General features: G+C 52.0%; 1 protein-coding gene and 1 long non-coding RNA gene across 4 annotated transcripts in view; one reads left to right on the forward strand and one right to left on the reverse strand.

Moving 5' to 3' along the window:
- Positions 1-1,924: 1,924 nt before the first annotated feature.
- Positions 1,925-24,506, forward strand: part of SIM1 (SIM bHLH transcription factor 1) — a 54,338-nt gene continuing 31,756 nt past the window's right edge. The window contains exons 1-9 of one of the 3 annotated variants that reach the window (XM_074819470.1): positions 1,925-2,124; positions 2,884-3,549; positions 14,362-14,444; positions 15,495-15,584; positions 15,722-15,830; positions 15,969-16,054; positions 17,263-17,462; positions 17,575-17,681; positions 18,583-18,730. In XM_074819470.1, coding sequence (XP_074675571.1) covers positions 3,375-3,549; positions 14,362-14,444; positions 15,495-15,584; positions 15,722-15,830; positions 15,969-16,054; positions 17,263-17,462; positions 17,575-17,681; positions 18,583-18,730 — 998 coding nt within the window. In that variant the 5' untranslated portion in view covers positions 1,925-2,124; positions 2,884-3,374. Of the gene's footprint in view, positions 3,550-14,361; positions 14,445-14,560; positions 14,755-15,494; positions 15,585-15,721; positions 15,831-15,968; positions 16,055-17,262; positions 17,463-17,574; positions 17,682-18,582; positions 18,731-24,506 lie in introns of those variants that run through there. The other 2 variants (XM_074819471.1, XM_074819472.1) reach the window with 2 other exon arrangements.
- On the reverse strand, positions 16,392-18,656 carry LOC141921214 (uncharacterized). Its single transcript, XR_012622585.1, has 3 exons — positions 18,310-18,656; positions 17,284-17,430; positions 16,392-16,554 (listed from the first exon to the last, which is right to left on the reverse strand). It is a non-coding gene; the product is annotated as an uncharacterized LOC141921214 (long non-coding RNA).

The raw sequence follows: 24,506 nt of genomic DNA on the forward strand, positions 1-24,506 counted from the left end.
ACAGTGTTAGTCCAGTTGTTGCCCATATGTCTAAATACCCTCCAAGAGACGTCAGTGCCATTTAACAAGAGAATTACCTCAAATGAAAACCAGAAGGAAGATGTTGGGTTTTTTTCTTCTCCCCCCAAACCCACTTTACACCTGATGGCAGTAACGCGCAGGGAAGATTTTTGAAAATTCAGTATCACCTTCCCCCATACCAGCGATCGCTTTACAACATGACGGGGGGCGGGGAGCCGTGCTTTTTAATTTTTTTCCTTTTTTTTTTTTTAATCCATACCTTCACTAAATGACTTGCGTTCGTGTTTGTTTAACAACGGGTCGCTTCGGTAAACAAGACAATCAAAAGAACATTTGAGACTACGTGGATCCATTTCTCTGCTGCTTGTAGACGCCTGGACACCCAGAGGAGTTGTTGAATGCCTCTCCTTCCATCCTTCCTTTATTTACTCAAATGAACACAGGGAAAGCTTTTAACCGAAGGGAGATTTAAGGTGATAAGCAGCGAAGCTGCGCTTCGAGCTGCAGCCCTCCGTGGAGCAAAAGGGATGGGGTGTTTCAAAGGCGCTTTTTTGGGTTGTTGTTGTTATTGTTGACATTTTTCTTTTTTCGAAAACCGAGACCGTTTCTTCTTCCTCGAAATATTCCGACGGTTGCCTTGCCAGTGCAATCTCATTTTAAACAACTATTGTAGCCGAACTCTCGCACCGACTGGTTTGGCAATTATTTCAGGCTTTTGAGCGTCCCTTATGGTTTTAGGAAAGACTCTACAACCCTTCTCGCCCCCCGCCAGGCGCTCTCTGCTATATCTACTCTTTTTAGGAGCCAGCAGTTTTAGGAGCCGCGTCTGTTTTGTTTTGTTTTGTTTTTTCTTTTTTCTTTTTTTTTTTTTTTTTCAGGGAACTAGCGAGATTAGGAATAGTCCCGCTCCCTGGGAAAGAAATAAACCCCGTCGCTCCACATCCACTTTGCGGGCGGTTTTTAAGTGCCTCTGTCTCCTGATGTAAGAGGATTGGGGGTCTGGGTTTTTTTCTGCTCTTTTTTTGGTCTGCTTGTGGGATTGTTTGGGTTTTTTTCCAGCGTGTATCAAGAAGATTTGTTAAAATCATTCTCCATCCTCCTCCCCACCGCGACTCGGTTCACGCTGTCCCACAGCGCATCAGCCTGGGGCTGAACCGTATCCCGTAAAAGGGACGGACGGACGGACGGATGGACGGACAGACAGGGGATGTGGCTGCAGCTTATTTCTCCCAAGCACGACCATTTGCGGGGGGGGGGGGGGAGCTAAAACGGCGGATCCTCACAACCCACAGTCCCGAGAGACCTCGGACGCTCCTCTCTGGTGCCCAGCGAGGAGACCGGAGCGTCGCCTGGATCGCGATCGCAAAAAAAAAAAAAAAAACCGACCCACAACCCACTTAACACCCCTCAAAGAAACAAAAATAAACCCCAACAGAGAGAAGCGGGCAGGTAGGCGGGAGGGGGGGGGGGGGGGGGGGGGGGCGGCGCGCGTGGACGCGCGCGGAAGGAGGCCCCCCTCCGCGCGCGTCCACGCGCGCCGCCCCCCCCCCCCATTCCCCCCCACCGCGGCGCCGCCAGGTCAGAGGGCGGGCGCAGGGAGAGGGAGGGGGGGGTGCCCGGGGCGCGGTGACGTCACCGCCCCTCCACCATTGGGAGGCCGGGCACGGGGTGGCGGCGGCCAATGGGAAGCGAGGTGGGTCCGTGAGTGGCATTAAGGGAGGGTTCGGCCTTGGTGGACGGGAGGGGGGGAAGAGGTTGGTTGGGGGGTGTCTGTGAGAGAAATGAAGTTGTGCTAAAAGGCTTTTAGCCATCAAGAAGTTATTAGGCATTTCTCAGCCGCAAATTAGGGATTCTTCATTAATACCAACCTCGCCCCCCACCCCACCCCACCCCACCCTACCCTACCCCCCCCCGCCGTTATGTGAGAGGGAGAGCCTGGGAGCCGATAAAGGGGATGGGGAGGCGGCAATGTCTGTCTGCCCATCGGTGTGAGGAGCAGTGACAGGCGCAAACTTTTCCCCGTGCCATTAATGAACCAATTAAAGAGTTGGGCTCCTCACCCCGGGAGAGCTCTCTGCAGGCTGCCGGGCTCAGGGACTCCAGGTAGGTAAAAAGAAAATCACAACCCACCAACCAGCCTCAGCGCGGAGCCGCAGGGATGTGCGGGGCTAGGCTGTGGGTCGCTTCCCCTCGGTGGAAAATGAGGAAAAAAAAAAAACTTGTTTGAAAAAATGTGATGTTTGGGGGGGGGGTCCGTCTCGGGCTAAGGTTGGGCAGAGCGTGTCTCCCCTGGCTGGGGTGCAGCTGGGATAGACACCAGCCCCCCCCCCCCCGCCCCCCCCAACCCCGATTCTATCCGGGGAATGAGGAGAGCAGCCGAGACGTGGAGAAAATTGAAAAAAAAAAAAAAAGGGGGGGGGAAAGGCAGAAATCCTCGGGGACTGGAAACGCTTGCCCCGCTGCGGGGCTGGCAGCGCGGTGCGCGGGGAGGTCCGGCCGCCGCCGCGGTGCCAGCCCGGGGGAGCGCGGAGGGGACGGCGCAGCACTGCGTGCACCGAAACCAGCCGGTAACTCCTCCGCCTTTGCCGGGGGCCGGTTCCTGCCTTGGTTTCGTTCTGGCCATGCAGTGCACACCTGGGCTGGGGAGTGCGAGGGCTGTGGGAGGAGAGTGCGGGGCAGGCTCCTCTACGGGCGCGCTAGATGCGAAAATATACTTTTATTTTTCTTTCTTTCTTTCTTTCCCCTCTGGTGGGAGAAAATACTACACCCACCGGAGGCTGGTTGTTGATTATTATTTCTCGCGGCTCCGCTGCGGCGTTGTGTACCGGCTCTCTCACCCCAGGACTGCTGTTGTCTTCACAGAGACTCCCGGGAAGTCACCCAGCGCCCTGGGAGGCAGCCCACGGCCGGGCGTTTCGGGCCTCGGATTGACAGCGGATCACGGGAAGAAACGGGATTATTATGACCCTCTTCCGAGGAGCTATGCTGCCCGCCACGAGTAGAAAAAAAGGCCAGAAATACCTCATTTGGTTGCTGTGTAGTGCTGCAAGCTTCTAGCTTTCTTATTTTATTTTTCCTCCAGTTGCTTGGAGTTTCTGAGCTGCATTGGATAAATGCCTTTCCCATCCGACTGACTCTGCTTTTCAGATAATTTTTTTTTTTTTTTAAGAGCAACTCTGGTCTTCAATACTTGTTTGCATTTTACGCAACTGAACGGTTTCTCAGAGTAATGGCCGCGCTCAGTATCACTGCCTGATGCTCCGGAGAGATGAATTGCAGCTGAAAGTTTCCCTTCCACCTTTGGATGAATCTCTGGAGTTTAAATTGTAGGAAGGAAGGGGGAAAAAAACACGATGAAAGAGAAGTCCAAAAATGCTGCCCGGACTAGACGGGAGAAAGAAAACAGTGAATTTTATGAACTGGCGAAATTACTACCCCTGCCCTCCGCTATCACCTCTCAGCTGGACAAAGCATCCATAATCAGGCTCACCACCAGCTATTTAAAAATGAGGGTGGTTTTTCCAGAAGGTAGGTGGGAAAGCCTATTCGCCTCAATTTCCATTCCGATCCAGGTATCGCTTGTCGCTTTTACTTTTTTTTTTTTTTTTTTAAGTAATTCGCGTGGGGTGGTGTGCTCGGAGGCAGGGTGCTCTCCGCTGTCACTTTGTCGTACTTTCCCTTCAGTTCCTATGACAGGTTTGGTTGGGGACTTACGGTGCTTTTGTCAACACTTGAAGGCACTGAGCGCTGCTGCGTGTCCTGCTAAAGCAAACACGGGTTTTCTTTTCTCCCAGTCTCCCAGTAAGATGTGCATCTCCCGCCAAGCACGTGCGTGGCGAAAGAGGGGACGATTCACCCCTATTTATAGCTATGCCATGGGGGGAGTTAATATATGGGTAAATATTTACATAAGTCTATGCAAAGTCCTAAAGCCTTGGTTCAAGTATCGAGCAAAGGTGCGGTTTACAGGTACAGCACCCGCGTACAGGCGTGCTTGCACACACGCACGCAGCCTAAATAAATAAGCCAAGCACACCGAATCGCATCACGACTGTGATGTGTCTCGCTCTGAGGATCATTGGGGCAGTTTGAGGGCGTTAATGGACTTCGGAAATTTTTAACAGGCGTTTTGTACTCAGACATATTCAGTCCCCCTGCCCGCCCAGCCTCCGGGTCTGGGCCTGACTCTCCTCCACGGTCAGGCAACGGTGAACTTCACGTTGACTTCCACGGCAGCAGCAACAGTCCTGCCAGTCTAGCAAAAGCAGACTTCAGCGTCCTAAAGTATGTCTTCCTTTTGAGTAGAATTAGGATTTAAAGTGACCGTCTTGGGGCTTCTAGATCGGCTGCCAAGAAAAACAAACAGCACAGAAAGTTAAGAGAGTTGGAATAAAGTTATCCTGTGTTCTCACTATTGCTTTTATAAGATGGAGGAAAAAATCAAAAATACTTTACAAATCTTTTATTTAGATCAACTCGATTCAGAGATAGTCTGCATGAAAGAAAAAGTATTAAGAGGTTTTTTTGTTTTCCCCGATGTAATAACAAAATTTGCTGCATTTTTTCGTTGAAAAGGTGTTTGTGTACATAAGAAACAAGGTAATATGGATATGTCCCTCTGGTTTTCTCTAGCTGTGCCTCGAGTCGGTCTGTCTGTCTACTGTGTTTTACAAACCAAGAATGGGTATACGGCCTGGCTTTGTTTTGCTTTGTTTTGGGTGGTGGGTTTGGGGTTTTTTTTAACCTGATTAAGTCTGTGAACTACGGGTCCTAATTCTACTTTTAAAAAGTAAATATGCAGTCGGGAAGTCCTTTGGACTGGGGGACGTATGAACACAGTTATGTATGAACGCGTATACCTAAAGTCCACGGCACTAATTTGCAATCCAGTGCATCTTGTAGTAGTTTCTTTAAACAACGTGCCATATCTCCGAGTCACTCGGAGTGAAACAAGGGATAAACGAAAGCTGTAATGCCTGAAGCCTTTAAAAAAAAAATAATAAAAAAAAATTTTAAGGCTTCATCAAGCCACTTTCCTCTTCCATGTGATCTGGCACCTTGAAGATCATTATGCGGGGCAGTCCTCTGTTTCAAAGGAGACCGAGTCGTCCTTTATACTGTCAGCGCATACTTTATGAAAATAAAGCTCTTGCGAACTCCGATGCCCATGATGTTCCTAAAAGGATTATTAGCAATGATCTGTCAACTCCCGCGGTCTCAGTAGGCCACCTTTCTGCGTGATTCCGAGCAGGTCTCGTCAATTACTGGTGCCTATGTAGCGGGTTGTTTGATCAGAAGAAGCATATGGTGTTGCTTGTAGGCTGTGAGTAATCACGGGACGGGAAGAATAGCTGATCCCCGTCCCTCGGTGGCAGCGCAGGATGTTTGAATGCCCTGGGGAACCGTGCGGCGAAGTGCGCCGGGGCCGGGGCCGGGGCGGGCGGCGGCAGATGCTAATCCGAGCGCGGAGCCAGAGGGGGCGGCTGAGCGGGGCTTTGGAGGCAGCGGAACCTTCGCCGCCTAATTAAAGGCAAGCTGCAAATTAAAACGAAAGGCAGCGAGCAGGCACGAAAGGGCTCGCCCCTCCGGGGCGCGCTGCCGTGGGAGGCCCGGCGCCGAGCCGGCGGCAGATCCACGCGGGACCGCCAAGCCCACCTCCCCGCGAAGCCGCGCATCCCCGCGCAGGGCCGCGGGCAGGGGGACACGGCGGGCTGGGCACAAAGGCCCCAGAGCGGGGGCTGCGGCGTGGCGCGGAGCCGGGCTGTTTCTCCGCGGCCCCACGCGGGCTCCCTCTGCCTCCCACGTACTTCCGAGGAGGCGGGTGGAGGGGGAGCGGGGAGCTCACTCCGGCCCGGCACCGAAGCGGCGGGTTTCCTCGCACTCGCCGGTACCGCGATTAATCACGCGTGACTCGCCCACGAGCGGCCTGCCGGCGCTGCGCCCGTGTGTGGCCGTGCGGGAGCCGAGCCCGGGGCCGGCTGATTTTTCCCCGGGAAACGAGGCGGGAGCGGCCGGAGCGGGCGCTGGGGCTGCCGGTGCGGGTGGGCCCGTGCACCGGCGCTTTGGGCTCGTCCGGCTGCAGAGGGGGGAGAGGCGAGGAAGAGGGGGGCGATCCCGGTCTCCCGGTGTCCCCAGCCAGAAAAAGGAGTCACTGCTTCGCCGGGAAGGGAGGACAGGTAGTAGCAGCCAGGGAAATGACGCACCCAAAGGAAAAGCCTTTCCAAGAGAAGGAGGCAGGGTGGGGATGGAGTTAAAGGGGGGTCCGTTTGCTTGTTTGTCCCCGGGGAGGAAAGCGATACGAGCATCGGGACAGTCCCGATGAGCTGGCGAAAGGGCTGGAGATGGGTAGCAGGAGGCTCGGGAGCACGGGAAAGCGTCGTGTCATACACTTCAAGAGATCTTGGAGGAGTCAGGAGAGAGAAGCGTCGTCTCCGTAGGAGTGAGCTTCGCTTCCAGTGTGACTCCCACCCCCTCTCCCCGGTACGAGAGCGAATTTCCATCTGCCCGGAGAGTGCTTGCATAGGGGCTGGTTGTAAATAGTCACGTACAGAAAGATATACGCTCCTCATCGCCGCGCACACGCGGGGCTGCGGACAGGGGCACGGGCAGAAACAACCGGTGTGCATTTGTCTGCATATTTTTACGTCTGAAAGGTTCCTAGAGAGAGAGAAGGTGGGTCGATTTGGGGGTCAGTTTGGAAACGAGAGAGTTTTCTGGGAGCAAAATGCCAGGAGGGTCACACGCAGAGTAATCGCGGTACCGTTTCCGTCTCACCTCCAGAAATCTGAACACAAGTCGGTGGCACCGAATAAACTTGATAAACCCAGCAGAGATTTCCCAGCGAGCTCCTTCTCGTAATGGCTGTGTAATTCTCCCAAGCTATTAAAACGCCTGGGTTGTTCTCTCTACCCCTGATTTCACTTTACTAGGTCTCCAGCAGATTAAAACTGTCAAGGGCGGAAAGTGTTCAGCGGCTTAGGAAGCTTCCATCGTTTCAGTGCTTAAATTTTTCTGTCTCAGGAAGAGAAAGCCTATAAGACATATAGTAGTTTTCGGTGATCAGACAGCTTTCGGAAGGGCTGAAGAGACCTGCTAAATCGCTGAGGACAGCAAGGAAGACTTTCTAAAAGCAGAATTTCCTAATAAATTCACTCGTGAATTGACGTTCATTTTTTAAAAAAAAAAAAAAAAAGTCCTAAAATTGAAATTTAGCATTAAACAGTTATTGGCAACTAACGTAGCCTCAAAAAATGTCTGGAAAAAAATCTCCCGGATGTCGAAGGACTAAAAGAGTTTTCCTTCGAAAAAGATCCGGTCGCTATAACTAGTGGGGTAATTCTTCACTGACCCTCGCCAGTATCGAAAAGTGAAGGAAGGAAAAAAAAAAAAAAACCAACCCAAACAAACCACACAAACAAAAGTGGCGCAATAAATAGGTTTTTGGTTGGTTGGTTTTGTTTGGGTTTTTTGCTTTTCAGTTAGGAATATTTTAAGGGTCCTATTCGCCTTATGCGAACACGGAGGAAAAAGGAGGGTTCGTAGTCTCTGTCCTAGTGAGGATGGATCGTTTCTGCGCGGAGAGGCGTTTGATTTTCGAGACAAAAGCAGAGGCTCCGTTTACATAAACTTTCGCCGAATCAGGATGGTTAACATTTCAATATTGAAACCCTTAACCTTGTTTTATTTTAAAGGGGGAAGAGATCAGCAGAAAAAAAAAAAAAAATCCGTTTCCCACGTGGATAGGTGATTTAATGCTGTTTTTCTTACTGCTAAGGGAAATGATTGAGCATTAGGTTTCAGTGTTTATTTTCTTACAGAAGTTTTTCTCATTTAAGCTGCAGTTTACTCTCCACGCTGCTTCTCTGTTTAATTCCAGTTTTGATGTGAACTTAAAACGTGAAGTGCAGAACTAAACTACTAGCATGATGGTTGAAAAAAAAAAGCAGCTTTATGTGTTAGTAAGAATACTAAGTGAGATGAGTGGAAAAAATGTTTTTTTAGAAACATCCTCTCACTTCTTAGTAACATACGACCGTTTTAATGTTGGAGGGTATTTTTCAACTTGCATATAAATAGCGTGTGTCCGCAAGTGCATTGGTGCAAACCCTTCCCTCCCCAGTTTCTTCGGAATAAGGGCTATTTGAATTTGCATCATCTGCAGAAGCGAATAAATAGTTGGCCCTCGAAAATGTCCCTGATTTTTTTTCCCCCTCTCTCCAATTCGGGCATGGTTCCGTTTGTTTGCATTTCAGAGCGCAATTCCGTTACTCTGGGTGTGCCAAAATGCTGGTATTTCTTTCTAGAGTGAATCAGTCTCGGCATTATTTCCACTACTGTTTTCTTAATAGGGTTGTTTGTTTAGTCAACAGGACTTTTCCTCCCTCTTATTATTATTTTTATAAAGAAAGCGGGATGCTAACTTATCTCTGCTTCAAATGAACACATGTGATTTACCGAGATAATAAATCTTTACAAAACCTTGCTAATGGCCTCCGCAGGCAGTTGGAAATGAGCAGCATTTTTTTTTTTTTTTTTTAACATAGCTTATTCCATTTCATCTGAACTCTCCGACAGTGACCCATTCCTTCACAGAAGCCTCATTTGGCCAGATTTTGAGTTATCATTAACCACTGCCTGTTAAATTAACTGAGAAATCAGCCCTGTCGGGCGTTAGGCGATGGCAAAACGGAGCGCGGGAGGTAGACTACTTAATTAAATGGTTAATCGAATCAAGCTAATTCCTCGATACAACATCCAGTTGCCTTTTCGCTTAGCGGTGACTAGGACGTACCGCTTCTGTCCCCGCGGCTCCCGGCGCTGTTATTTGTCATTTTCCCCGGGCAGCGAGGGAAAACCACCGGCCCGAAGATGGGGACCGAGCTGTCCTGCCTCCTTCCCCCCAAACAATCGCCCGTGCCCCGCTTCTCCCCGGAGCAGCCGCGGGGAGGGGGGGGTCGGGGAGCTGCTGTTTGACCCGGGGAGGGGCAGGGCCCCCGCCCGCCGGAGAAGCCGGCAGGTTGCACGAAGCCGCCGTGCGGAGACGGGAGGGGAGCGGGGCCCGGGCCGCCCCTCCTCGGCCTCCCCAGCGCCGCGGGGGGAGGCTGGCGGGACCCGGCCTGCCTCGGTGCCGCCGGGACGGGTCGAGCCCAGAGCGGGTGGGGGTCCCGGGTCCCTCGGCCTCCGGCGGGGCCGGCATCACCAGCGGCGCGGGCGGCGGGCGAGCTACCTCCCCTCCATCTTCACCAAGCCGAGAGCGGGCGTTAAAAGGGCAAAAGAAAGGCAGCGAAACAAAAGCGAGCGGAGACGTGGCCCGGCCGCGGCCCCCGGGAGGCGGCGGGGAGAGCCCGTGAGCGGGGCGGCGGGGGCCGCTGCCCGAAGAGGGAGTTTTAAGGAGCGCCTGGAAGCGAGACGCGCGGTGGAGCTCCTTGGACTCGGCTTAAGCAAGAGTCCCCGCTGCCGCCCCGGCGGGCCGGCGCCCAGCGCGGCCCCGCAGAAGCGGGGCTGCCCCCGGACGAGCCCCCTGCGCCTCTCCCTCTTCCCACGGTCAGCAACAGGAGGGAACTCTCTGCCTACGGGGCCGCCTCTAAGCCAGCATCTGCAGGCGTGCACGGCTTCCGTGGGCCTCGCACCCCTGCCGTCTCCCGTGGGCCGTGCGGGGCAGTGCGGCCAGGCAGAGCGCGGGGGTAAGTCCCCGGGGGGGTCCCCAGAGGCTTCCCACCCCCCGAAGGTAGCTCCCCAAAGAAGCGGATCTGGAGCTCAGGCTGGGCTCTCCCCTAAGTGAGTTTTAAACGGGGACGTCAAACCACCCGCTCTGCCGTTGTTTTCGTCAACGTGAATCCGGATTGTGCTGAGATTTCAAGACGGATAGTCCGTTGGAGAAATCGTAGTAACCGCTTTTAAAAGCCGGCAAATCAACACAAAGTAGATAAGGGCTTGCATCTTCTGGCCACCCCACCCCCACCTTCCACCCCCGCCCCCCTTTGCTAGTGCCAGACAAAGGAGGGGGTCGGGGTGGGTTCTGCGCTGCAGATGCTCACGGAGGGACAAGTAACCCGGAGATCAACCAGGGCCAAGGAGCTGCCCGGGCCCCCCGGAGTCTCATTTCCCTGCGCCTGCCTTCCTCCGTCTTTGCCCAGATCAAATTAGAAATGATTGAGGAATCTCTTCCCCCTTCCGTGGGACAGAGGAGCTTCTTGCGACAATATCGCCACTGGGTAGGGACGATATCCACCCAACCCCTCCATTGGCTGCCGGCATCAAGGCTTGCATCAATAAAAAGATGAGGGGAAGGACAGGGCCACCGCAGCTGAGCGCTGGCCATGCGCCTGACCTGGGGGGCAGGCTGCCGGTGGGGACCGGCTTGCCGAGTGCCGGGGGTGGGCACGGCTGGGGACAAGGCATTCCACATGGACGCGCCGGTGTGGCTACCCCATGAAACCGACGGAGATACTTTTTGGTGTGGGAAGCGCAGGGGTTTCCCATTGGGAAATGCTGGGACAAACGATGAGTCAGCACGCTCGCTCCGAGCAGGATCCGCGCAGTCTCGGCGCACGCTGTTAGGTAACGAGGCTGTTGTTCCCAAACTAAGCAAGAGCCTGGCTAAAATGCCCTTTTTATTCTTTTTTTTTCCTCCTGACAGTGGACCCTTTCTTGTGGTCCAAATTGTCTATCTTCCTAGGAAAAAAAAAAAAAAAAAATCCTCGAGTGGAGGAGATTGTTAGGTAGGAGCCTATAATCTATATTTTGACAAAAATCAAATTCATTCCGAAAGAAAAGCTCGATCCGTTTATTTTTGCTGCTTGAATAACACAGCTGGATGATGCCTTGAGCTCACGCTAGACGGTTGTTCATCATTCATTCGCCAAGAACTGGCCTAAATGGTGCCTGTGGGATTAGGTCAATTTTAGTGGATCTACTTCGCCTCATTTGGTTACTAATTGGTTTCTTGTTTTATAAATCGAAATCTCATTTTCAGGAAATTACAAAACCCATGCAGCCAGTCCATTGAGGTAATCCGCGGGTCGGGGGTATTTAAATGGAAATGGTTCTACAATGCATCAAGTATTAAGCAACAGTAAAACTTCGCCTCTATTTCCAAATGAAATGTGAGCTCGCTAGCTCCTTAGATCCATAATAGATACATCCCTTCTAAGGCTACTTATGTAAATATGATAAACCAGACCTTGGTGGGGGAGGGGACGCAGGGAAGAAAGCAAATTTTACCTACTGAGGTTAATGTGGCATATCTTGGAAATCTTCCAAAATAGATTATGTTTTGCTTTGTCTTCGGCCACTTTAGCTGGGAAAATCCTTTGCCTAAAAACGATTTAGTTATCCTTCCCCTCACAAAGCTGCTTGTTTCTATTCCAAACCTATTATGCTGTTGCCTCTCCAAATTACAAGAGAATCTTTAGATCTTGTTTCCAAGCGTAATCCTGAAGCAAAAGGGAGAGCTGATTTCCTTGTTTTGTTTTAAATAGACAATCAAAGGATTTGCAGAATTTTCTGCGGTAGGTCAAGTGCAAGAAATCACAGTTTGCCCCCTCGATAAAAGGAAATTGGATGTTAAAGCGAATAGATGGGGGGGGGGGGGGGGGCAGGAATAAAAGGGAATATTAACGGAGAGGTTTTCTCGTATAATCTTTAAAACAGTATTTAAAAGACATCAGGAGAGCCCGTCGATTTGGGATAGGCTCGGTTTGGCAATGAATAGAAATAGCCTCCAACTTGAAAGTTCTGAAACATCTGGGAAGTACAAAGAATGGTCTCATGTGATAGGATTTCAAAAAGCCGGTTCAGGTAGACAAGTGAAAACGTTTAATTATAAACCATTAACAGACACAGCCCAGCAGCGCGGGGTTTCCACCTGAAACACAGCGAGGAGCTCAGCGCCCCGTGAACAGCCGCCTTCCCGGGGGGAGGTTAACCTGGAATGCCCATGAGCTGTTCATTAACCCGCCGGCGTCGCGTTATTTTCCCTTTTAGAAGAAGAATAATTAGAGCCGTAAACTTCGATTAATAAGCAACTTAAATCATAGGCGGGGAGAGCAGATTTAGTCCTGAATACAGAAACGTGCCATTCAGATTTCCTTCGGGGGGGGGGGGGGAGGGGGGGTGTCGCAAGGAGCCGCCTTGTCCGCCTCTGCTCTAACGGGCCGTCCCTTGCTCCTCGACAGAGAAACCTCGGGGGAGCTCGGGAAAAATTAATATACAGCGCTATTTTTCTCTCTCTCCCTGGAAGCTGTGCAAGATTTGCCAGCTCCTTGCTGATTTCGGGGGACGGAGGTGACCCTCCGTCCGGGCGGCTGGGTCCCCGGGGAACTGGGAAGGGGGGAAGGCAGAGGTGCCTGCGGAGCCGCCGGTGCACTCCCCGCGAGTCCACCCGCTCCGGAGGGCACAGGGAGGAGTGAAACTCAAGGACTCAGGAAAAAGTCACTGGGTCCCCGTTAATTGGCGTGGAGGAATTAATGGGAATGAGCCTGTTCCTGGCTGGCACCCCGGTACACGCTGGGGCTGCGGGACGGGGGCCAGGCCAGAGAGGTCCGTCCCCCCCGCCTTTGTAGGGCTGTGACGTTAAGGAGGAAGGAGAGGAGTGTAGGAGCGGTGAAGAAACAAGTCGGCGTGAAGAGGTGGACGAGGAAGGGGGGAGAGGAGAGGGAAAGGCGGGGACGAGAGGGGCGCGTCGCTCCGGCGGGGGCGGGCGAGGTCCGCCGTGGGATGCCCCGTTCAAACAGCGCGGAGGAAATCGTTAGCTTTGTTTAGACCGGCAAACACGCAGGTGAAGCCGGTCAATAGCGAGGGATGCCCGCGGCTGCCTGCTGTCGCCACCTCGCCTGTTTGCCTCGAAATAGCCGGAAAACGGGGTCTTGCCTTCCCCGAGCCCGCCCTGCGGGACGGAGACCTCTCCGGCTCGGCTCTCGCCTCCCCCGGGCGATCCGCACCCCAGCCATCAATCAGGATTTGTACTTTTATTCTCCTTTTTACTCTATCTTAGTGGCTGTGCGTGTCAGGCTGAGCCTTGTTTCATGGCATAAGCGTAAAAGGTTTTAACTGCCCCGTTTAAATTATTTCAGCAACAACGCTGTGCAAAGGCATCGCCCATAAATAGTTCTACTCCGGTGGAGTACTTTCCATCTGGCTTTTATTCCTCCTCACTTTGCATAGTAGAAAACAAGCGGCATCTGAAACATTAGACAGGTCGGAAGAGATTCATTTCTGGAGGGGGCTGTTTGGAGGCAGATCATCCCTCCCTGCAGCGAGACCCATCCCGCCCGCCCGAGCAGCGGGGAGGAGGGATGGTGGGAAGGGGGTGAACCCCGGGACCCGGCTTCGTGGGGCAGGAGAGAGGACGGGCCCTGCCGTCGGACAGTGACTAGGCTGGGCCGCCCCGAGGTGCCTTGCCGCAGCCGTAAAACTGCGCTCGGCTGAGCGGCAGGTAGTTTGTTTTTCGTGGGCTTGAGTGGGGATCGCTGAAAGGGGAAGCGTTTTCACAGGGGGCTCGGGGAGAGCTGGATGAGTCGCATCCCGTCGCTCCTCTTTCCCTCCCCAAATATGTAATTGCAAACCTTCCAGGTGAGGGGGCGGTAGCCCCGAAGAGAGAAAGAGGCAGAAGGTCACAGATCAAACTGAAAAGTGATCTCTGGCGAGCAGGGGGTCTAAGCCCATCCTTACCCCTCCCCGTCCAAAGCCTGCTGGCTAATTACCCGGCAGGTTGTGGCCGAGCTCTGCCTTCTGCAGGGGGGGGACCCGGCCGAGCTCTGCCCTCTGTGGGGGGGGACCCCCCGCGGGCAGCGCTCGGGCGCTGGCAGGACCGATCCGCAGCGCGGGCCTGGCTGCCGCCAAGAGGTTTCTCTTCCCAGACACCGTCGTGCCATGTTAACCGCATCCTTCTCTCCACATCAAAGGCTTCCCCCAGCACACCTCTTCCTTTCATTTTAAATCGCTCCCGGTGTTGTCCAGGATCCCTTCCGTGACGTCAGGAGGAAACCGCTTTCCCTGAAGTTCAAGGAGCCAGTTGCCAGTAGTCGAGGGCAGCACTAAAAAGCCCTTTTATCCGGCACGCTAATTCACTTAGGTTTTAGGAATGAACTTCACCGTTAACTCAAAATAGGTATTTTGGTATTTTTCTCTCACGGGAGTTGTCTTTAAAAAAAAAAAATCCACAAAAGAGGCTTCTCTGTGCCACGAAATAGTGTCTAGTTTCCCAAATATATGTATGCGTGTTTTAGAGCGAATACAAGCAAAAAAAAAAAACAAAGAAAAAAAAAGTTCCTCTCCAGCAGGCCATCACGAGTCAATTTTTCATCTCCTCGCCTTTTTTTGTGTTTCTTAAATAAACAGGACTTGGAGAAGCCTGGGGCCACTCTAGCCGAACCAGCCCGCTGGATAATGTTGGACGGGAACTGGGATCCCATCTTTTGCAGGTACTGGTCTGGAAACGACAGCCATGTGGTATTAATGATTAAAGAAATCATTCCCTCTTCTGAGCTTTTAATTGCCACCTTGACTAATTTTTAACTGTTCACGTGTTTAATAAAAAGGGAGGCGGGGAGGGGAACAACTTCAGAAATACGAACCGTCGCAGTTGAATGTCGCGCGTTTTAACGGGGCTGTGGTTTGGTCCCCCCGGGTCCTTTGCCCCAGTATCGTCCAACGCAGGGTCCGCAGCGAGGGATTCACAGTGTATCCCGGTGTGCCAGGAGCGTGATGATTTTTCCCCAAATTATGAACAAGGTGACAAGTCCCGCCAACGTGCTGAAGCTCAGGGTGGTGTAGAGACAGGGAGAGGCTCTGGAGACAGGTTGGTGGAGGCTGTCCTGGATGGAAGGGCTCATCAGGCACAGAAATTAGCAGAGACACAAAATCAGGTGATGATCATTTGAGAACTCACTGCGTTCTGAAATATTAAGGAATATTAGCGGTTACCATCACCACGCATTTTTGGTGGGGTTGTGTGGCCTTTTGGGGGCCTATTCAGCCCTCGTCACACCCACAAGTCCCATCTATGTCTGCTGAAACGTGCCTGACAAATTGTCTCGTCCCTTATTTACATTGCGGAGAGTTTCAGGTCCTCCTCGCTCGCTTAAAGTCTCCTTAGCAAATATCCAAGCACTAAATCCCCAGTGACATTTGATATGGGATAGAAGTATTCAGGGTTTCTGGGACCGACATATTAATCCCCGACTAGCCAGGACCTGTTCTTAGATACTGCCCCGGCACTTTGTATTACTTCTGAGCTCGGCCCCTCTGAGAAGCGGGTTGTATCTCGGGGGTCCAGGAGCTTTAGAGGGATTCCTGTCGGGGACTTGCCCATTTCCTCCCAACTTTTTGGATAACCACAGCATAAACAGGGTTGCTTGTTTGCTAAAATAAATCCGAGAGACAGGTACTTCATGGATCTATCTGCCGTCATGGGTGGATCTGTCTATCTATTGATATATTTATACTTCTCACCCCTCAACCCTTTTTTGCAGACGTTGGACGGTTTCATATTTGTAGTGGCTCCTGATGGCAAGATCATGTACATCTCGGAGACCGCCTCGGTGCACCTGGGCTTGTCGCAGGTACGCTGGGGGGGGGGGGGGCGCTAGCCCCCGGGCCTGCCTGTGCCCCCCAGCTGACAGGGGAGGTGCGTACGGGGAGGGTGAGCGGTGCCGGCGATGAACCCCTTCCTTCCCCTCCTCCTCCTCCTCTCTCACAGGTAGAGCTGACCGGCAATAGCATTTACGAGTACATCCACCCAGCCGACCACGATGAGATGACGGCGGTGCTCACGGCCCACCAGCCCTACCACTCGCACTTTGTGCAGGGTAAAGCACACAGCCCTGCGCCCCCGCTTGGCCTGCGCGGCCGCGGAGGGGACCGCGGAGGGGACCGCGGAGGGGACCGCGCAGGGGGGGCGGAGCTCGCGGCTCACCCCACCTCTGCCTTTCTTTCCCCCCTCTCAGAATACGAGATCGAGAGGTCCTTTTTCCTGAGGATGAAGTGCGTCCTGGCCAAGAGGAACGCGGGTCTGACCTGTGGGGGCTACAAGGTGAGTGCCCAAGGCCAGGACCCGCCCCCCACCCACCCCCCCCGCCTTCCCGCACCCCTGCTCCGGCAGCGCCGAGCACGCAGGGCGGGCGGTGAAAGAGAAGACAGGAGTGGAGACGAGCCCGCTGCCCGCGGGGGCTGTCCCAGCCCGGTACTCTTTCATGTGGTTCAGAGCCAGAATTTCTCTCGGAGTTGCAGGTTAAAGAGCTCAAACCACAAAACCAAGTAATCGAGCTCCCCGTGGGTACTTTTTGTTTTATTTTTCTTTTTAAACTGAACGTCACACAACCACGTTCCCGATGTGTCTGTGGAAGCTGTCAGGTGACACAATGAGAGCCCTGGGTTAATTTCTTTCTTTATTGGGTAACTCGTCAGCTTCAGGGGCAGCTCTCCAAGTCCAGGGTTTTGCCCGGTTTCTGCTCCTCGGTGAGGACAGCCCCCACTCTCCGACCTTCTCCCCGCTTTCGTGTCAGCTGCACAACGCCAAAGAGCGGTGGGTACCTGTAACGTAAGGAGATGTTGTGCCACGACGGGCCGTAGGACAAAAACATCCCTTGAAATTACTCCAGGAAGAAACACCCTAAAAATAGACAAGTAAGACTGAAGCACACAGCAGTCGCGTGCAAGGATACGTTTAGGAGACGTACCTAAAGTTACATCCAAAGACACATTCTGGCTACGGATTGCGCCTGCTCTATCTGTATAATAGACATATCTTACACATGTGACATATGCACACATGTAAACTCTTTCTCTCACACGCATACACTCTTCATTACAAAGTTGTAACTGGCTTGGCACTTCCGCGTCTTTCCTTTTTAGAAGAATAATAAAAAGCGTAGTTAGGAGGTGGTCCAAAAACCACTTAAGTCAGTGGAAAAAAAAAAAAAATCTCGTTGACTTTAATGGGCTTCAGATCAGTGCTGAACTCTCGTACGGGAAAAAAAAAAAAAACCAACCCCAAACACCAAAACAAAACAAAAAAACCCCACAACTCCTAAAACAACCCAAACCCAAACAGAAAAGCAGAAAACCCGCAGACGGTGCCGCTTTGCCGGGGCGGCGGCTCCCGGGCACCCGGCGGCCGCATCGGCACCAGCCGGGCCGGCGGGCGGGTCTGTTCCGGTCCCCTCGGCGGGGAGGGACGCCTGTCACAGCACACCCTCTCCCCTGCTAGGCAGCCCCCGAGCTCTCCTGTGTCTCCGGCAGGTCATTCATTGCAGCGGGTACCTGAAGATCCGCCAGTACAGCCTGGACATGTCCCCCTTCGACGGCTGCTACCAAAACGTTGGCTTGGTCGCCGTGGGCCACTCGCTGCCGCCCAGCGCCGTGACGGAGATCAAGCTCCACAGCAATATGTTCATGTTCCGAGCCAGCCTAGACATGAAGCTCATATTCTTAGATTCCAGGTAGAGCTGGGGTTATTTCCAAATCTATTCCCCTAGCCCCTCCTTTCTTCTCCCCCTGGCCTCCTCTCCTGTCCTCTCACCCACCGGTATTTGCTGCTTGTGTCTCTTGCAGGGTAGCTGAGCTAACAGGTTACGAGCCCCAGGACTTGATAGAGAAGACTCTTTACCACCACGTCCATGGCTGTGACACCTTCCACCTGCGATGCGCCCATCACTTGTGTAAGGAGACGATGTCCTTGTAGAGACCCTGCCCCCCTCCCTCTGCAAATGGACTTTGGGTTAGCTAGGATTTACGTCTAGGTCTGAACGGGGGAAGCCAGTTCACGGGAGGGGAGAATAAGGAAAATCTGCAGCAGGTTTTAATGAAACAAGTCGTCAGAGACTGAGCTCCGAGCAGGAGGCAGGAGGAAGACGGAGGGGATCGGCAATGAAAGGCTGTTTTTCCCTCCTCAGCTCCCGGTTGTAGGACAAGAACTCCCCTGCACAAACCTCAGGCGCTCAGTTCGCTTCAAATTCCGGTTAGGAAAAACCCTTTTTTCTTGCTCCAAAAAGTCATGCCAGTGAAATTCAAATACTTTCGTTCCACTTCCACCAAGTCACACAAATCTTATCTGTGTATGTAATTTTGACTGCGGTAGTGAGCCCGATTCGGAGAGCTGTTCTTTATTCTATTTTGATATCATGATGACATTAATACATGGATAGATGAATAAAAAGGATATGAATTTCCGGTAAGTTTCCTTACAGAGAACGTAACACGAAGAGATAAAACCCAAAGTCAGATATATAGAATTAATTCTCGATGACGATATGTCGGGGTGCGGGTTCAACCCCCCGGTGTACTCACCCTGTCCCACCAACCTCCCCAACCAGGCTTTGCGTGTTTTGAGTGGGAGAGATCAGCTCTGGTTTGGGGACACCCCGGGGGCTCTCCGTCACTCTTGCCCACGGGGGTTTCGGTCCACGCCGTTTCCCCATGTGATGCTAAGGGGTTCCCAGCCCCTCTCCTCGCCCACGGGGCCCTGGGGGGTGGTGGTGATGGTGGTACACCCCCTTTCCCAGGGCCGAGCAAAACAGAGGCGGGATCCGCGCTGAGGCTCTCCCCGCTTTGTCCCCGCAGTGCTGGTGAAAGGGCAAGTGACCACCAAGTACTACCGCTTCCTGGCCAAGCACGGCGGCTGGGTGTGGGTACAGAGCTACGCCACCATCGTGCACAACAGCCGCTCCTCCCGCCCGCACTGCATCGTCAGCGTCAACTACGTCCTCACGTAAGTCAGCCTGGGGCCGCTACGAGTTGCGCGGGGCCGAGCGGGGCTGAGAGGGGCTGAGAGGGGCCGAGGGCCCGCGGCGGGCACCTGCCCGCGGGCCCCGCGCAAGGGCCGCGCTGCGGCCGGGCCTGGCGGCCGCTCCTCCCTCCCTCCCTCCCTCCTCTCCCCGCTTCCCCCCATCACGGCTGCTGAGCCCCCGCGCTGCCGCACTGACCAGGGCAGGCTCGCCAGGTCTGCAAGGAAACACATTGAACACTTTCATCTAGATGAAGGGTTTCCCGTCTGCCTGTTTCTTTTTCTTTCGAGAGGGGAAAAGATTTAGAGGTTTGTCACCCACATATTTGGCTCCCCCCCTCCTTTTTTTTTTTTTCTTTTTTTTTTTTTTACAGTTTAAATGCACCCAGCATTAAATAAAATTTAATGCAGCGTAAAAAAAAGGTTTCCACGTACGGAGTTATTTATACTCAACAAACAGGACATCTGTTTTTCTTTTCAAAAATCTGGGGTTTGAAGTTCTTAATTTCATCCAGAGTCTCTATCAAAGCTCTGAGATTTCTTTTTTGTTCTTGGAGAGCGATCCTTACAGTGAACCACAAAGAAAGTTGGTGACCAGAAGGGTCAGTTAAACTTTTAAAAAAGTAAAATAAAATAGAATTTAAAAAATAAATAAAATCAAAGTGACTGCTGAGACACCGTATGTCTCAACGCATCTCCTTGTATTTGGGGATTGCTGGGTTGTGCTCTAGCTGTGCTGCTTAACCTGAAACACAGGGGCCCCGTGAGGGAGGAGAAGCTCGGTGGGACTGTTTTGAAGTGTTTATCACTGCGATTGTTAGCGTCGCCTCCGGACACGGCAGTAGCTGCTGGCGGCAGCACTGACGCTCCGTTAGGCTCGTAGGGCCGGACAGGTCGGCGGTACCTCCCTGATCCTATGGGCTGCGTGTTCCTCCGCTCCGCTGCTCAGTTGTCATTGCTATGGAGGCAAATGTAAGTGCTGGAAACGTCTGAGAGGCACAACCATCCCCTCTCCTAAAACGGCGGCGACGGCAGCATCACGATCTTGCCGTGGCGGGTTTCGTGAGTGCGCAGGTGGCGAGCGGTTTGGTAGCCGAGTTTAAGACGCGCTCCCCAAAACGAAGTGGCTCGGCAGGGAGCGAGGGCTCTGGTCACGCGTGCAAGGCGCGGCGGGGGGGGGAGGGGCCGCGGACCACGGCTCCTGCACTGCTCGGACGGAATCGCTTTGGTACGTGAAGTGATAACGGGCATCGTGCTCCTAGCTGGGCAGGCAGGGGTTCAGGCGCCTGCATGAGGAAGCGTGCGTCTGGGTCAGCACTCTGGTGTAGGGAGTAAACTGCGGTTCCCCTTTAAAGAAAATCCCTTTCATTCGCTTTAAAAGGGGATGCGGAGCGCGGCGGCGTACTAGGCTGGCATTCACCCAGCAAGGATGCGGATCAGCAGAGGCATCATCGCCTCTGTTCTAGCTGTTCCCTACATTTGTACGCCCATTTGTATGTTCATTTCCCCCACACCAGCCCCTCTCTGTATTTTTCGCGTTTTATGCTTCTCGGTTAAGGCCAAGCGCTTGCCTTACGTGCAGGGGGAACTGCAGAGACAGAAGTCACTGTCTGGTAACGCCAAGAAACGAGGGACCCGAAGGCAACCAGCATGCTAGAGTGGTTTTGCACCAGAAACGCGACATGTTTTTCTATGAGCACCTGAAGTTATCGGTCGTTTCCCTTTCCTTTAATCCCAAAAGCGTGAACATCAATCACGGGACTCTACCTCAAATGACCCGAGTGGAAATGAAAGATCCCAGCGGATCTGCTTAAAGTCAGCTGGGGATCCGGCTCGATCTGTCCCCTGCTTGCCGGGGTGGCCACCACCACGGCACCAGCATTTCAGGCCGGCACAGCAAAGCGAGCAGGGAGTACCCTGGTCCCGCGGGGGCCGGTCGGACAAATCCCTCGGAGCTGTTTTTCAGCAGCGGGACCGGTTATACCCAGTGCCGCCCTGTCCCCCCTCGCCTGTGCACCAGTGCCGCCGGCACCACCAGTGCAACCCAGCCCAGGGTGGCTACCGGCGGCCGGGGGGGGGCGGGGGGCTCCGCGGCCAGCTTGTTCGCAGTCCGTTTGCAGCTCCAAAGCCGGCTGCTCGGGTGCGCCTCGATCCGCCCTCCGCGCCCTTCCGCGGCGGCGGCGGGCGACCAGCCCCTGCGCGCCCCGGGCTCCGCGCCCCGGCAGGATTTCCCCGCCTGGAAGCTGGGCTTGGGGAGCCCCGGTTCGCACCGTCCCCCCTCCCCCCAACGGCGCTGCAGGGGAGCCGGCTTTCCCCTCGGGAGCCGTCCCATTCCTCCGCCTCAGCTGGTTTTTCGCTGGAGGCAGCGTCTTGTATATTTTCGTGCATGTATATGGATTTTAAGAACAAGGTTATATGCTGACCTGTTTTCAGCCAGGCTGACATGTAGGAGGACTACAGTTGTTCATTCAAGATTTCCCTTGGAGAATGAGGTTACACTGCAGCACAACTTCGTTGCCCCTCGGTGTAAGGCTCCCCTTGCGCTCTCTGCTTAATTGCCTCGAGTGCGGAGGACGGCGAGAGGACAGCGGGGGAACCAGGCTAGCTAAAATGAGGGTGCTAAATGCCGGGAGGTCCATCACTGGCTGCGGCAACCCTCATGTGCCGCCGGGGGCTGCAATGCAGGCAGCGCGACTGCATTAAAATCTAGTTTTGGTGTGCTCAGGTCCTTGAGGTCTCATCAAGCCTGCCTGGCTTTTCATTAGGGCACTGCAGAAGTAGAAATCGCGTTCTGCTTGCCCCTGCAGCAGGGCTGCCGCTGCTGAAATCGCTGCCCTGGGCCCAGGGGACAGGCTTAGCTTCCACTGCATCATCATCATCATTATTATTATTATTACTGCTACTACTATTATTATTATCATCATCATCCTCCTACGGCTAGCCTGCCGTTCAGAAAAACAAATGAGAAGAACGGGCCCTGCCGTGTGCCTGCAAGCAGTGAAAGGGCTGTTTTTTAAAAAACTGAGATGTCGCCAGCCTCTGAAATGGGTACCCTGGGGTGGAGGAGAGCTGCTGGGGAAAGGTTCATGGCGGGATAGTCGGGCGGGAGGATGCTGAGCTCCTCGTACCTAGAGTCGGTTTAATTGTCTTAACGAGCTATTCAGAGTCAACATGTTATCCCTCAAACGAGGATGGTAGGTGGTGAAAGTACAGGGGAAAATGAGAGGTTACGGGTACTTGACGTTTTTCCCTGGTATGAGGTAGGATCCACTCCAGGAGGGCCGAGTAAAGGTTCCGCAGCACTCAGAATTTGCAAGTGTTTGATATACTTTGTTCCGGTATAAATCCTATAGCTACTGCAGTTCCTTACGGCTGACATTGGATTATTCCAGTAAAGCAGGAACAGCTCGGATGCATGTGTGTATGCCGTGGGTCCCTCCCGCGCTTCACCCACCCGGCATCGGGTGCGTGGCAGAGCCACTTGTGCCGATGCAGGCTCCTGGCAGAGGCACAGGTTTGTCCGCTGCAGCCTAGTCGTGTTATAAACCCAGCGAGGCAAAACGTGCTTCCAAAAGAGAAAGACAAACCTTTGCATATCGACACCTCCTGTGTGGAAGCCGAGGAGAAAGCAGAAGAGGTGCGAACTAACGGGTTTGTGTTTTGAAATAACAGAGAGTCGCCTTTGGGACTGCAGGGTGGAGCTTGAAAGGTGGGAAGCCTCTCGCCTTTGAAAATAGGAAATGTCGGTCTTTTTCACTGAATTGGCGTGAAAATAGCAAAAGGGATCATAAGTTTTGGAAGATAAGGTGCAGGGTTTTGACCTGCTAGATCCCTGGTCTCCTCGCACAGTACTTCTTCACTCAGGGAAAGCCCCAGGAGTTTTTTCGGTTTGCTCGTGGGGTAAGGAGATTTTTCTTACTCTTGAGAGGAACCGGAGTGCTCTGACGTTTTGGAAAGAAGCAAGTACTGAGTGGCATAAGTGCCAAACTGGTCTGGAGGACCAGTTTCAGTGCAGGCTGAGCAGGCAGAGAGAGACTCTCTTACCTTGTGCCTTCCCAACTCCCCCGGGCGACATAGATGATGAAAACAGCAAGAATGAGAAAGGGTTTGTGCAAAAGGGACTCCCCAGTTAAGAAAATAAAGGGGTCATTTCCATCTTCTATAAATCCCAAGAAAGTGAATTGTAAGCTTGTGAACGAGTGTTTGCAAGTATATATGCTGAACTAAACAGGTACGGTGGCAAGGGCATTTTAGCAACAAGAAGAAAGGTTATTTTTTGGTGTAATAGCAGTGTGTCAAAACCTAATATAAATGACCTTTAAGGATTCCAGCTTTAAAGCACACGTATCTGCTCTTCTTTGTATTCTGCTTGACATATGTGCCTACAGACACAGAATATTTGTTTCTTTTCTTATTTGTTCTGTACACACAGTTGCTATATCATTGATTATTAGCTGTGCATGTTTATCACATAAAGGGACTCGAGTATGAGTCAATTAATAGAGAACGCAAATGCTGAAGTTAAGTTTATATTTAGATCGCAAACAACCTCCCTTCAAACAAATGGATAATGCAAAGTGCAAATCCTTTGACTTTTTGAGCACGAGCAAATATTATAATAATTTGTCCCCAGAGAAAGCTAAGGAAGCTTTCCTGTATACATTTCATTGTCCTTTAGCATTGAAAAGAATAGCAATAGCCATAACATATACGGATGACATGGATTAGGTACCTAATTGTGACTAATCTCTGTTCTGATGATATAGTACATATATGATATAGTTCCAGCTGACCTCTTCACATTGCATTATGTAACTGGCCAATTAGAAGCACAAATTGAATGCAATTCGTTTGAAAAATTGTTTCACAAATAACTGCCCTATTGATGAATGTTTTACTTAATGATGTGGTAAATGCAATTTAGAATAAATTAACTATTAATTGTATCTACACACTTAATCTTTAAGTTGTTATTGCTGTTTATAGCTTTGGGTACTACCAGATTTAAAATGATTGTATAAGCAATGTGGTATCATTACACATGATGGCTCAGACTTTGAAAACGATCCTCCCTGGCATATTAAGCAGGCTTTAGGGAAATTTGTGATTCAGGTGGAAACAAAGCTCTCCCCATATTTTGAACAGTTACAATGAAATATTTTCATAGCTTTTCATAAGAATCCTCTTTTTGGCCTGTCTCTGGGACATCAGGTCTCACCTTCTCTTCCTAGTCAATGGGAGAATCCACAAACTATATTTCCATACCTACAGGCCTACCTTTCTTAAGTGCTTCTTTAAAATTGACCTATTTGGAATTGCCATGGAGTCTTTTCCTCAGTCAAAGGTGGATACATGTTCTCTTGTATCTCTCAAGTGTGTGATGGAGTGTGTAGGATAGTGAATACACTGGGAAAGTTATTACTTGCAGAAGTAATCCTGCACACCCTTTCTCATATCATTAGTGGAACTAGTTGTATGAGTAAGCTTAGCCATCTAACTTTAATACTTGATATAAGGCTTAGTGACTTTAACTGGATAACATATTTTTTCTTAAGTAGTTAAGTAGTTCTACTGTTTGTAGAAACAAATTTGACTTGCTGCTTTCCCTTTATATTTCTCTGTATTAATGGGAATTTTGCCACTTAATTGTGCACAGTTTATCTGTTCAATCTACAATACTTTTTCCTAAGACTGAAAAACCTACCATCATTCACATGATTTGATTAGCAATGTAAATATATAGAGGAATTGTTTTAATAAA

This window comes from Strix aluco, chromosome 3, assembly GCF_031877795.1.
Source record: "Strix aluco isolate bStrAlu1 chromosome 3, bStrAlu1.hap1, whole genome shotgun sequence".
Taxonomy (NCBI): Eukaryota; Metazoa; Chordata; class Aves; order Strigiformes; family Strigidae; genus Strix; species Strix aluco.